Source organism: Haliotis asinina, chromosome 6, assembly GCF_037392515.1.
Source record: "Haliotis asinina isolate JCU_RB_2024 chromosome 6, JCU_Hal_asi_v2, whole genome shotgun sequence".
Classification (NCBI taxonomy): domain Eukaryota; kingdom Metazoa; phylum Mollusca; class Gastropoda; order Lepetellida; family Haliotidae; genus Haliotis; species Haliotis asinina.
This window is the reverse complement of record NC_090285.1, coordinates 2,624,830-2,639,902: the sequence shown is the minus strand read 5'-3', so window position 1 is coordinate 2,639,902 and position 15,073 is coordinate 2,624,830. Positions and strand designations below refer to the sequence as shown.

General features: G+C 42.5%; 1 protein-coding gene across 1 annotated transcript in view; it reads left to right on the top strand.

Moving 5' to 3' along the window:
• Positions 1-13,646, top strand: part of LOC137286276 (ras-related and estrogen-regulated growth inhibitor-like) — a 31,462-nt gene extending 17,816 nt beyond the window's left edge. The window contains exons 2-5 of the mRNA XM_067818033.1: positions 6,249-6,305; positions 10,992-11,065; positions 11,390-11,597; positions 12,469-13,646. Coding sequence (XP_067674134.1) covers positions 6,249-6,305; positions 10,992-11,065; positions 11,390-11,597; positions 12,469-12,635 — 506 coding nt within the window. The 3' untranslated portion in view covers positions 12,636-13,646. The remainder of the gene's footprint in view (positions 1-6,248; positions 6,306-10,991; positions 11,066-11,389; positions 11,598-12,468) is intronic.
• Positions 13,647-15,073: the final 1,427 nt, after the last annotated feature.

Below are 15,073 nucleotides of genomic sequence, written 5' to 3'. Positions count from 1 at the left end.
CACTGGGTCATTCTGTATACAGACAATATACTCTCCATCTCATTTCCCACTCACGGAGACCCCAGCTGGAAAAAAGATCCCGTTTAAGACGATCCAACTGCAGTTGCTATCAGAGGTAATAATAAGCCTCATTCCTGCAGTGATAATAGCTGTATGTCAGGCGCGTCTGGAACGTACAACGTGCAGTCAGATTCTACAAACTTTTTCATGAAGAAATTCTCTATCTCTTCGCTTATGCAGATATTTCTTAGTTCACCTCAAAGTGGTCAGACTTAATGACATGGCGCATTATCTGTATCTGACACGAAAAGGGGAAAGTGACGAAGTCAATGAAGTTAATTATGCTCTGTTGTCGTTGAGGTTTCACACAAATCAGAGCGTAGCTATAGTTTATATTTTGTGACAACAGTGCATCAAAAAATCGCGAAAGTTTTGGTTCAAGTTTAAGGTGGCAAGAAAAGACTACGATGAATGACTGGCATATTACAGTGACACACTCACTGCGAAACTACGAAAGAAATGTGCAAGTATGTGTATTGCGCTCCAGTCGTGGAGTAAATTGTAGTCGATTTCGTAGAGAGATGCTTGCATATTATGTCGTACGTATATCTTAATGAGTTTAGTTCTTCGTAGTGCCTGTCAGGTGTAGATTGTCTGTGACATTGTCAGGACTAAGGTGGGCTATCTTTATTGTGTAATCCTATGAGGATCTTCAGTAGTCTATGCTTGTCGTACGAGGCGACTAACGGGGTGGTGGTCTGTACCCAAATGCATCTCCGTGAAGGAATGTACTAACAACGATGACGTTACGATATCTAGATCATTAGCTACTGCTGATGCAGCCAGACTGTTCAGTGAGGCCTTATTGAAATAACTGACTTTTATTACCTCGTGACAGCGTGTAAGTCTTGATAAGAAAGGTGGGGGAAAAAGGTTACAATTCCCCTCCGTTTGTTTAGACACGTTGACGGTGTTTACACGAGCGCTGCACACACCACAAACAGCCTCTATAATGCAATAAACAATGAAGCATTCTGGGCACCAGATGTGTTGGAAAGGCATTGACTCTCAAATGGTACTGGATCTGTATGATCCTATTCTGAAGGGTCGGTTCTGACACGGAAATGGATCTTTACGGGTCTGATATGGGATTAGATTTGTTTGTACCGAAGGGCTGGTATTGATATGGGATTGGATCTGTATGACCTTGTACAGAAGGGCCAGTACTAATATGGGACTGGATCTGTATGACCTTGTACCGAATGGCTGAGTCTGATATGGGATTGGATTTGTATGACCTTGTACAGAAGGGCCGGATTTGATATGGGATTGGATCGGATCGGTTTGACCTTGTATCAAAGTGTCAGGTGTGATATAGGACTGGATCTGTATGACTTTGTACCGAATGGCCGAGTCTGATATGTGACTGGATCTGTATGACCTTGTACCAAAGGGTCTGATGTGAAACTATCGCTGCATCGCCTTACGCGGAACAAGGGGGTGGGCCTATGCCGACTGCTAGGGATGGGGATAGGGATTTGGTTGGAGAAGGTGGGGGGTGGGTTTGGGGGTGGTGGTGGGGTCGCTGATGGCCTGTCAAATCAAGGTTTAAAACGTTTTGTTTGACACTTCAGCCACTTAACTCTAATGTACATTAGAATATGGTCGTCAGCGAGTGGAGTGTGAAGCTTAGTGAGCATTCCAGCCATTGCATTTTAACTGTGAACATTGTTTCACCAAAGTGTTTTACTCCAGAATGGTATATAATCAACGCTGTGTGTTTATCCGGACACACTTTAAATGATCAGCACATATTCAGACATGAGGTCTAATTCGGTACGTGGAATTATATAAAGTCTGACAACTAACTTCTGGAACTGCATTTTGTTTGCAAATATCGTTTTGGTTATTCGTTTCAATGTAAATGTGTTTACATGTACTTACATATTTCTCTGTGACTTTCTCCAAAACACTTTCCTCAATGTCACGGCCATTGCCTCTTTAAAACGTTACCTATAGAACTATTAGTTTTTCGTGATTGGCTTGATCAGATATGGGCGTGGCTTCAATTGGTGTAATATCTGACAGGTGACGCAGGTGTAGTTATGGCGCCATTAACTATTCATATGTATAGTATGGCCAGAAATTATTGAGAATTTTAGGTGTATGTTTAATTGGATTTCTAGTATAAACAGCCTTGACACTGTCTGGTATAAACAGCTATTACGAGGTTGGTTTCGTTCAAGAGAGACAACTCCGTTAATCCCTTTTCCTTAGTATGTGTAGAGTTTTCCCCTTTTGTTTACTAACTAGCAGATGCCATTTTCAGTGATCCTGGTTATGGATGATTTAGAGAAAAGGAAGTTGATTTTAAAGTATTATAACTAGGACTTCAGAATAGCTGAAGTGATTTCAAGTACAACATGCATCTTTTTGTCCACTATCTATCCTGTTTTGAAAAATATTGCAAATGCATATGGCACTGAGCAACAGGTAACCGCAGGTAGGCCCAGGAAATTGGTTCTAGGTGACAGGAGGCGGCTTGGTATTCTTGTTTTTAAAACAAACGAAGGAGTTTAGAAAACTTAAGGCTGGATAAGATTGATAGAGGAACTGTGGCTGTCTGTAAGGAGATAATTAGAACTGCGCTGCATGCAATGGGTTGGCAGAAAAATCGAAGAATTCCTACTACCTAATTGATTATATACAATATATTGCTCCTTACAGTCTTGGAGGTGTACCTAATAACTAAACGATTATCTGCAATACCTTGCCCATTACAGAGTGAAATGTTTAACTAATACCTAACTGATTACATACAGTATCTTGCTCCTTACTGAGTGAGAGGTGTTACTAAAACCTGAATCAGAAATCCAGATTTATTTTCTTTATTGTGGATAACAACGCTTCGGAGTATATGCTTGCTCCATCGTCAGGTGAATGGTAGGGGGTATCGGGGACATACATGCAGTCCTGAATGGTTATATGTAGTCAGACTGTTTTAGGATTACTGTACACGGTTAACACTATTATGGGATTAACTAGGCGTGACAGCAAATTGGAAATACATTTTTTATGGGTTTGATGACCAGGGTCAGACATAACATGTTTAGCAATACTGACAACTGTAGTGTCTGCCTGGTGCACTGATTGCTGTCCTTAATCATTGAGTACTTCCTGTGTGGGCAGCTGCCGCGATGTCTGGCTTTCTTCATGGAATCCTTTTCCAACCAGATTGTGATGTTTCTGTGGAGCTTTTTCGGGCTCTTGCCACATTTCGTGGTCGGGGTTGTTGGTGTGGTCTACCGATAGTAATGATTCAGCACCAAGCGTCTTGTGTACTTTGATTCTTGGGTCAGTGGGAAATGCCCTTTCTCCAATAAACGTGTCAACAAGTAATGTTTTGCCTCCATAGATGTGACGTTGGAGTCGACTTTGTGTGCAGACTCTTTCCGTGTTGTCGCAACACCTAGTGTACAGTACACAACCCTGTGCACTTAAAAGAACCCACGAATCCGTTGGTAGATGACCAGATGGTGGCCACGTGAACAGGTGCATATACATAGTCGCGGGTACAGCAACATGCAGTAAACATAGACAAAGTACTGTGATTATGTGCCCCAGTCCATCCAGTTGTGAATTGGGTACCTCGTTAGAATGCGAGAGCCACAATAAACTCGGTGCGCCTAGTGACATCAAGAGTTATCTACCCCCCAGGGTGTGACGCCTAGACGGACATCCAATGATCGAGGGAAACAAATACCAACTCCTTGAGAAAGCAATGGTTGCATGGATATGTGTGCTGTAGAAATATCCAATAACAATGATGTGACCATAATGTGACCATAATGTGACCATAATGACGTCGTTTGAGAGTAGCGGCTGGCTAGAGAGGACTTTCACATTAAACATGGTCTTGCCAAGGTTCAAGGTGTTTAACTTGGCCTAGGACATATACTTCTCATACTTTCCCCATCAAGTCAGTAACCATGGCGATTGTAAACATAGGTTGGTAGAAAGAAAAGAAAGGAATGTCTTGAACAAGCTGTGAATAATGCTATTCTGGAGTAGGATAAGGTGGACGCACTTGTGGAGCATAAACATCTCACTGCATGACTGAGATAACCCATGTACACATATTGCTTCGGACACACGGGTTGATACTGACATCATCCTGCCTGGGTTAGTGGGTAACCTATATATCTGTGTCAAAATATAGAAACTGTGGCGTCGATGAAGAATAAACTCAATTAGATAGATATGAAGTCTAACCTGTCTTCGAGAACTCACCTCAGCAGCGGCCCTTGGTCACAGGTCCTCTTCATTCGATCTTGACTCGACAGATAAATATCTTAGATCCAGTTGGTCTGGCCCAGACTAGTAGCATGGGTTAGCTTGATCTGGTCCAGACTAGTAACCCATCTAACAATTTCAACGTTAAGCACGTTGTGATAATGCTGTATTTCACATTGATGGAACATAATGATTGGACTTCCATACAACGTCAATCGGTGGACTCCTGTTTATGTTGTCACGTTTCGGAATGACAGTATTGTCACGTTCGTCAACGAAGTGGCAGTGATATGGCTGTGGTGTGGCTGTGGTATGTCTGTGGCGGGGCAGTTTCATGATGTGTGTGGTGTGGCTGTGGTGTGGCTTTGGTGTGGCTTTGGTGTGGCTGTGGCGGGGCAGTTTCATGATGTGTGATGTGGCTGTGGTGTGGCTGTGGCATGATGTGTGTGGTGTGGCTGTGATGTGGCTGTGGTATGGCTGTGATGTGGCTGTGGTGTGGCTGTGGTGTGGCTGTGGCGGGGCAGTTTCATGATGTGTGTCATATGGCTGTGGTGTGGCTGTGGCGGGGCAGTTTCATGATGTGTGTCATATGGCTGTGGTGTGGCTGTGGCGGGGCAGTTTCATGATGTGTGTCATATGGCTGTGGTGTGGCTGTGGCGGGGCAGTTTCATGATGTGTGTCATATGGCTGTGGTGTGGCTGTGGCGGGGCAGTTTCATGATGTGTGTCATATGGCTGTGGTGTGGCTGTGGCGGGGCAGTTTCATGATGTGTGTCATATGGCTGTGTAGAGCGACGATGTTACTAAAAGATACAATAAATAATCAATTTGGGGAAAGAAAAGACAGTTTGCGGACTTAGGTTGCAGAATATTTCATTTTCAAAGTCTGCAGAAACAAGAGTGTAACTCGATCTTAGGGTAGTCATTCAAAACCATATCTGTCGTTTGGGTGTTTTCCATCTTGTAATTTCCAGACAGTCAAAACTTTTAGGGAAGTGTTTTGACGAGGGGCTATAACAAGCACTGTCACAGATCATGTTATATATGGTGCTGTGTAGATGGTGCTTGTTGTTACAGCGAGGTAACGTCCGTGGATGTTGTGAATGTAAACATCACATTAGTGGGGTGTCTATTTGCTCGTGATTATCTTGCCTTATACGTCGTTAGCAGGTCGGGTAAACAGCCAAACACTATCAAATTCCATCTTTCAGTTTGCACACCCTCCCCAAAACGGTTCCTATATTAGACGTAGTAAGTGAACATTTGTTTGCTGTTAATGATTGTTTTGTTTACGTTTGCGTTCTCTTTCAAAGTTTGTACAGTGTGTATCGCCAGTCGGCAATAGTCCAGCTACAGGTCAGCCACCGGTAACATCTAGGCCACACAAACTAGTGGCTAATGGCCTGAGTATCGAACCGTACCATGACATATCATAATTACATATCTTAATGTATGTATAAATATCTAATGTTGCCTTTATATCCTTCAAAATGGTTAGGATTGCCTGTCACAAATGTCATGTTTAGAATCCCATCACTGCAAGTGGGGGTGATTGGCAGCATGGACCAATATTCTAGCAACTCTATCATGAGAAACGCTAGAAATCACATTTATTCATTGAAGGGAATCGAATCGAATGTAGGGAATCGAACTCAATTCTTTAGCGTGACCAGCAAACGCTTCAACTGGTACCAAACCGTCCTTGAACCCGATCAGTAAAGATTAGAATGACAATGGGTTTGAACAGTTCTCTCTGGCTTCAGACTGTTTTCACAATTTAGCCAACAACTAAATATGGTGGAACTGTACACTCTGAGGATCTCATGGAATCAAGACGGCTGTAATGGCAGATGTTCCAACGTTGTAAAGTGTGTATATGTTCTGTGGTTCTGACACTGCTGTAGGTAGAGTATGTATATATCCATTGATTCTGACACTAATGTGCTTTATTTGCAGCTCTGTCCGTGAGGTTCCTGACTAAACGCTTCATCGGAGAGTACGACCAGTCCATGGGTTAGTGCATCCTTTCATCCTCATCACAGTTTCGTGTACTGAGTATTGATTCGGCATTTCACGCTATATTTTCCGTCACACAAACACAGTTCAGTAATCGCGATGTATAATCATACACCATGCCTTCTGCCTATCTCTCAAAATTAATTACGTTGATTTCAACGAAATGTAGCTTATCAGTTTGACTAGTGAGTGTTGGTGTTTTGAGAGTGTCACTGAACTGACTTGCTTCTCCACATCAGCGATTTTCAGCAGACATAATTTGTGGACTATTCAGTAACTTTGCACGAACCATACACCTGCGATGACCACGTGCTTAACTTCATCCTTTCATATTTCTTTCTATTTCTATTTTTCCATGTTTCCATCGGAAAAATACGACTTGCGTCTCTCTACTAAGCACAAAGCTACTGACTTGATACATCTATTTACACAAACTATCATCAAGTCTGCTGTTGCAAGTTCAGTGTTTGTGTCTGCCTTAAAGAGTGAACATTAGTTGTACTCCTGCCATGCTTATATAACTCTGCGCCCCGTTCCTCAAAGCGGTCGTAGTTCTACGACAGTCGTGAGTCCAGTGTTAAAGTATGGGAGTTACGATCATCTTAGCTCTACGACAGTCGTAAGGGCAATGTTAAAGTATGGGAGTTACGATCATCTTACCTCTACGACAGCCGTAAGGCCAATGTTAATGTATGGGAGTTACGATCATTTTAGCTCTACGACAGTCGTAAGGCCAATGTTAAAGTATGGGAGTTACGATCATCTTAACTCTACGACAGTCGTAAGGGCAATGTTAAAGTATGGGAGTTACGATCATCTTAACTCTACGACAGTCGTGAGTCCAGTGTTAAAGTATGGGAGTTACGATCATCTTACCTCTACGACAGCCGTAAGGCCAATGTTAATGTATGGGAGTTACGATCATTTTAGCTCTACGACAGTCGTAAGGCCAATGTTAAAGTATGGGAGTTACGATCATCTTAACTCTACGACAGTCGTAAGGGCAATGTTAAAGTATGGGAGTTACGATCATCTTAACTCTACGACAGTCGTGAGTCCAGTGTTAAAGTATGGGAGTTACGATCATCTTACCTCTACGACAGCCGTAAGGCCAATGTTAATGTATGGGAGTTACGATCATTTTAGCTCTACGACAGTCGTAAGGCCAATGTTAAAGTATGGGAGTTACGATCATCTTAACTCTACGACAGTCGTAAGGGCAATGTTAAAGTATGGGAGTTACGATCATCTTATCTCTACGAGAGCCAATGTTACAGTATGGAGTTTACGATCATCTTAACTCTACGACAGTCGTAAGTCTATGTTAAAGTATATGAGTTGCGATCATCTTAGCTCTACGACAGTCATAAGCCCAATGTTACAGTATGGGAGTTACGATCATCTTACCTCTACGACAGTCGTAAGTCTATATTAAAGTATGGGAGTTACGACCATGTTAGGTCTACGACAGTCGTAAGTCTATGTTACAATATGGGAGCTAAGATCATGTTAGCTCTACGACAGTCGTAAGGGCAATGTTAAAGTATGGGAGTTACGATCATCTTGGCTCTACGACAGCCGTAAGGCCAATGTTAAATTATGGGAGTTACGATCATTTTAGCTCTACGACAGTCGTAAGTAAAATGTTACAGTATGGGAGTTGCGATCACCGTAGCTCTACCACAGTCGTACGGTCAGTGTTAAAGTATGGGAGTTACGATCATCTTATCTCTACGACAGTCGTAAGGCCAATGTTAAATTATGGGAGTTACGATCATGTTAGCTCTACGACAGTCGTAAGGCCAATGTTAAAGTATGGGAGTTACGATCATCTTGGCTCTACGACAGCCGTAAGGCCAATGTTAAATTATGGGAGTTACGATCATTTTAGCTCTACGACAGTCGTAAGTAAAATGTTACAGTATGGGAGTTGCGATCACCGTAGCTCTACCACAGTCGTACGGTCAGTGTTAAAGTATGGGAGTTACGATCATCCTAGTTCTACGACAGCCGTAAGGCCAATGTTAAATTATGGGAGTTACGATCATTTTAGCTCTACGACAGTCGTAAGGCCAATGTTACAGTATGGGAGTTACGATCACCTTAGCTCTACGACAGTCGTAAGGCCAATGTTACAGTATGGGAGTTACGATCACCTTAGCTCTACGACAGTCGTAAGGCCAATGTTACAGTATGGGAGTTACGATCACCTTAGCTCTACGACAGTCGTAAGTAAAATGTTAAAGTATGGGAGTTACGATCATGTTAGCTCTACGACAGTCGTAAGTCTATGTTACAATATGGGAGTTACGATCATCTTGGCTCTACGACAGCCGTAAGGCCAATGTTAAATTATGGGAGTTAGATCAACTTAGCTCTACGATCGCTTTGAGGAAAGGGACCTTGTACTATAGTTCGTTTCTTAATCTCTTTTTCGGATAAACGTATTCTATTTGAAGACAGCTTCAAGCAATGTATCAAGGCAGGGAAATCAGAGAAGTGGATTTATGAGCAAATTATTCTCATTGCATCTGAAAAAAAATGAAAAAAGACCTGTTTTTGTATTCTGTATTCCGTAATTGTCCGTACAGGGTGGTCGTCATGGTTAATTAGATAAGGAGGTTAGAGCGGTGAAGATGAACATCTCATAATTAATTCAACATGGCTGCATGGATATATTTCGGTAACACGTGGTACGTTCTGGTTTGTTCTGGTCATGTATAACCACATCTTTATGGGGGATTGTACCTTGACCTTGAAGGAGTCGACGTACAAACGACTTTGTACAATAGGTAGCTACAGTACATGTACCATAGGTAGCTACAGTACATGCGTATTCCCCACTACCCACATGCAGGTGGATTCCCTCAGGTGACGAGAACAGTAAGGCGACGGACGCGTTATCAGTGTTATTCTTTGGTTTTTATGTTATCTATCCACCGTGATAGAACTTGAATATTTCTTACTATGCAGCTGCAGTGGTTTGAACAATAACTCACTAGCGCTACAATCCACCGCCACTAGAGTCCACCTATTCCTTCGGTTCACATTCACTACCGCTGAATGCACTGCCACTATTGCTATAATCCACACTGACATTGACTTGTCAGGGTGCCTTTACTTACCAATAGTTATGTAGCTTGAATATCATCATTGTTGCAAGATACTGCAGCAACTTGATAGAGACCATCAGCTAATTATTCCTTGTGTCTTCACAGGTTAACTCGATTTTTACAAATTAGCATCAAAAGTATGAATTTAGTCAGAAAGGTTGGCACTGATTATCTCAAACCGTGCTTCCTAAATCATGTAAGAAAATTTGTTTTAGAAATACGCCCTCCAACACTCATTCGTAGAGGTTGCCAGCGAGTGATATATGCACACTTCCAAGAATTCCTGAGCGGAACAACACACGAATCACTTCGGTTGAACATACCCGATGATAATTAGTCTTGAAGTGTCTTTGATGTGGGTAGTCTGCGATTGTCAGTCTCTTTAGAGTTTATTGTTGGAAACATATTATCGTGTTTTCCCTGATATCAAGCAAGCATGGTGTTTCCTATCTTACCTGTTGTTACTTCTCAGCGGAGAGTCTTTGATATGTCTCGAGGGGAAGATGGTCCACCTCTTCAAACCCATTATACTTTGGTGCTCTTTGGTGGAAACGCGGCAAACCTAACCTTTCAATTTCTATGTTGAAGATGTTATCGTCATTCCTGAAGATTTCCATTGGCAGCATGGTTCCATAATCATCTATGTTGCTCAAAACATGTCAAGGATAGTAATGCTGAGGGATTTGGGCGCAAACAGCTCATACACTGGTAAAATAGTACTGCCCTTTGAGGACGAGGACCATTTAGTCGTTCCTTTTGTCATTTTGTCAACAGTAAGCCTGTTGGCGATCCTGTAGGAAGGTGAAGACTTAAAACAAGGCTAGTTGTTACCTGAACTTTGCAATGATTGTCGGAACAATGTTTCCGTAACAATAAATCCTCTGGAACTTTCAGCGCTCGAGTAATTATCCTCCATTATTCGCTGTTTCCATATTGGAGTAAATGGAGGAATTCCTGAACTTAGGATTAGACAAATGTAAATACTGACTTGTTAGTGGAGTACACATCTGTATGATAGTGTGAGGTACGGCACAAAAACCTCTCCAAGCACGGAATTCCGTCTGTTCTTGGAGAACCAGTACACCAGCATTCCATAGACAGCTGCGGTAATTTAAAACCACTCCAGGAAACGAAAAATTAAAAGAAAAACAGCTAATTATGCCATTCCTATTTCTTGACTTAAAATTTCGGTGAAATTGATCAATGCATTTAGATGTGTTCGAACTTTCAATTAGTGTCATTAGGTTCACGGAATATCCAGACATAAAAACGCACATAATGAAAGGGAAATATTTGGCTAAAACGGTTGTCCCCTACGCCGGAGAATCGGGTTCAATTTCCCAAATAGGTACAACGTGTGAAGCCCATTTTCGGGTTTTACCACTGCGATATTACCGAAACATTGTAAAAGGTGGCGTAAAACGGAGCTCCCTCATTCCATGCTCTGTGTAATGTTCCCTCACCCACCCTTCTTCCATCTGTGTGCCCCCAAGTTGTTCAATGAATATTGATAATAGCATAGTAAAACATCCTTCACTCACTCACTTAACAATATTATCGTGTTCTGCAGAGACCAAGTACAAGTGCACCACAAACATCGATGGGGAGTCTATAGCATTTGAATTACTGGACACTCGATCATTTGTAAGTAGACTTGTCTTTTTCACCCACAAAAACACCTCCATGGTCTAATGGTTAGAGCTTCTTCATGGAACGATCCACAGGTCGCGTTTTAGAAAACAACGTAAAGATATTTGTTCGCACCATATGCCTGCTACCTGAAAATTTGTATCCGGCTACTAAAGCAGCCATGCGCAGACACGAGCGCTCACGCCAGGCAATAAGTCACTCTATGGCCCTCTTCATCCTTCAAGATGAGGTTTTTCGAGTCGGGTCGGGTCGGGTCGGAACCGTCATTCAAGTTTGAAACATCAAGTTTTGATTACTATGATTCTACTTTTTGACTAGAACGACGACCACGGAGCGAGAGAAGAGGTACTACGTTGGGCGGATGGATTTATGTTGGTGTACTCTGTGACCAGCCGGAAGAGCTATGACATACTGCAGGATGTGCGGAGGAAGATAGAAGAAGCCAAGAAAGCTGCTCATGCACCTGTCATCGTTGTCGGAAACAAAGCTGACCTTGCTCACGTGCGTCAGGTCACACAAGATGAAGGTCAGTGAACACGATGATATATTGTATATCCTGATGGTGCACCTCATGTCGTCTTATTACTTGCAGTACGTATAGAGGATGGAAACAATACGATTGTAGGTGGTCTGTCCTTGAAATACGTGGCCCTTTGTAAGACGACCAACCACGTGTTCTTGAAGAACACCAAAATGAAGTTTTGTCTACACTTCCTGTGTAGAGCAGTTGTCTTGCTGTGTGGATCGGTGATGCTTATCAGTACAATGTTACATACTGCATGGATCATATTATCGAGTTTGATCATATAGGCCTCGTAAATAGGCCACGATGCTTTACGAGACTTTAGTACTTCCGTTGGCAAACGACGTTTTACGGCAACGATGACAGCACTGTTACAAGGGACATGCGCTGGCTAACCATACTCGAAACTCGCTGTCTCAGCCAGCTATCACATGCAACAAGCTCCAAGAACATTTGGTCTATGGTGTAAAAATGGCACGTATATTTTGGACACAAATAGTTAGGGATATATGCAAATTTCTAAATTTGGAATAACGATTTTAACACACCGATAAAATATCTAACACAAAAATACCAATATCCCTAACATATTTTGTCCAGTATATATCTATCAAAAGCTGTGTAGCCAAGCGTGGCAGAACACTTGATCCAGTCTAGTAAAATTATATTTTTCGGTCGTGCAATTTGGAACCAATCTGGTTCTTGAATACATGTATGTCACCGGACATCTATTACCGGAAGTGGTGCCTCACCACACTTCAATTCCTTTCCAACACGAGACGAAAGGGACCGGGGTAGGTACTGGGGCAGAATGCAGTCTTATTTGCTTAATTTAATCTGGGATTCAATCCACCCATGTATTCCTTGTTTCCAGGACAGAAACTTGCCGCCGAGTTCAGCTGCGCCTTCCTGGAGGTGTCAGCGTCTGAGGACGTCCTCAAGGTCATCGAAGCCTTCCACATCCTGTGTAAGGAGATCATCGAGTTTAAACGACGGTCAAGGACATTCTTAGACAGAGTGTTTGGCCTCAAGAAGTCATGACGTCATCAATGTGTGTAGAACCATCATTCCATTAGCGGCTAGGTCGTGACGACTAGATGCCGGACACGTGCAATTAGCGGCATATGTGACAATTGGGGTATTGTTTACAACATGATCTGTCCCATGGTTTATAGTGTGTCGGGTTGACAACTTTACCAATGTCCAAATCTGGACTTCAGATTTGGAGTCGTTTGTTATCACCAATGGTTCAGTTTGCTGGTCAGTCCAGCACCACTGCATGACCACAACAGTTGTAGTGTAATCACACAGACCAGCAAGAGACCACCAACAGCCGTGGCGCAAAGTTCAAGTGACCAAGAACTATGCCACATCACACGGTTCTGAAGCATCCAAAGGTTCTGAAACATCCAAAGGTTCTGAAACATCCAAAGGTTCTGAAACATCACAAAGTTCTGAGGCATCCAAAGGTTCTGAAACATCACAAAGTTCTGAAACATCACGACTTAACCAGTGAACCCTAAAATGACGAACCACTAATCAGGACAACTCTCCTTGTCATAAGGGAATATCGGGTGTTATTTTGATTAATGTATATCAGGTACGTGTAATTCACAAGTAATGCATGACAGGTCGTTACATTGGGACACAGATTCTGACACGGATATATAATCGGGATGAAAGTGTGTTATTTCAATCCAAATCTCCGTCACTTGCGCCACATTGGTGGACAAACAACTGCACTATGTGTACTAAACCAATTACTGTGGCGACATTTTATGACAGTGTGCGTGTGTGTACAAGGGTTTATATCAATCATTGTTAGGCTGCAGTCGACAAAATCATTTGCCTAGTGTGTCAGATTGACTGCCATTACAGTGAGGCCGGATCGCTGTGTTAGGATGACTGGTTCAAGAAGACTGGGAATTATATGCACTTGTCACCTCCTTGCCTTAGGCCTGTATTCGGCCCCGATTAACTGTTACGTCTACTAAACACAGCATTGTTAGTGGTTTTCATTCTCTTTATTAAAACACCCCTTGTGAAGTTTAATGAGTTCTTATCCACATTTTATGAGAGGGGCCTACAGTGAAGAATGACTTCGTCTCTCTGTAACACCGATCGTGCTGTGGAATGTTACAATGACCAAAAACGCTCTTTTTTCCCATCCTCGGTGATACAATATTGCATCTTCCAGTACGATATACATTTTACTTATTCTCCATCATAAAAAGGTTTGTATCTGCACTGACACATACGCTTTAACGTTCTCTCGCTCATGAGATACAGTTCAGCAACGCGTCACATCTTTTCTGGACAAGAAGGTATCTTCTGTATTTTAAACTGAGGTCTCGTACGAGACAATCCACTATGTACTTCCAACACTAATTATGTCAACCCGTGTTTCTATCAGCGAAGAACAGTGGTAACTGACTAGCTAAAGAAGATACTCATTTCTAAAAGGATTTGACATTGTATCAAAACGACACCGGTCTGAAAACAATGGCCGGAACATCGCAAACTTAAGGTCCAAAACATAGCTACGGTGCCGGTATTACATGCATCGCGATCGAATACATGTTACCTGTTTGTCGGAGTTTCAACAGCCAGTAGAAATTGGTGTTAATTTCTCTTGTCCGTAACATATGACATATTTGGGATAACACTTTCTCAGTAAAGTACAAATTCTAGTGCTTTTTAGTTAAGTTCCATCCGGCAGCCGCCTAACCCGTGCAGTGTATATTATGGGATAAGTGCTTCCTGGGGTCTTCGTCACCACAGGTGTTACTTGATACTGTGGTGTACATGATCGGGCAGAACTTTGTATGTGGAGATGAACACAGAAATCTGGTTTTGGAGCAGTTCGAACATGTGAGACGCGAAGATTTACTGCAAGTTACTTGTTTGTCTTTGGAAGTAGTTCTGATCCGGGTTTAACTGGTTTGCGGTCACTTAAACCACGTCCTGAAACAAAGGAGCCCTGGTTTAATGCTAATGTTATGGGGGCCTATTTGACGATACGCTACAAGACAACAGAGTGCATGCATCATATGGACAGCACTGATGGCCGTGCAAGGGTCAGCGCGTCCAGGAAGACGTTTCTGCCATACTTGAGTTAAGCCTGGGTCGTCACACTGGGGGTGGACGTGCAAAGTGGTGGTATCACACTGTGATTTCACAGCGGATGAACACATCGCGTCATTGTCAGAGCCAATCTAAATGATCCGAGATTCCCAATATGCAAATGCACGGACGTTGCTTCGGGATGTCCAGATAGTCTGTAACAGAAAATGTACATTGCTAGTTCGCCTCCGTTTATACTGTAAAGTCATGGGCGGGAACTAATGGGTAATGAGCCTGCAGTCTGGGTCATACATACGTCATGCCGAGCGTGCGTGAATGTAGTTTAGGTTTACATCAATATGATTATTATGAGAAACACAAGAGAAAAAAAACCAAACTAGTGTTGTCCTAATTCA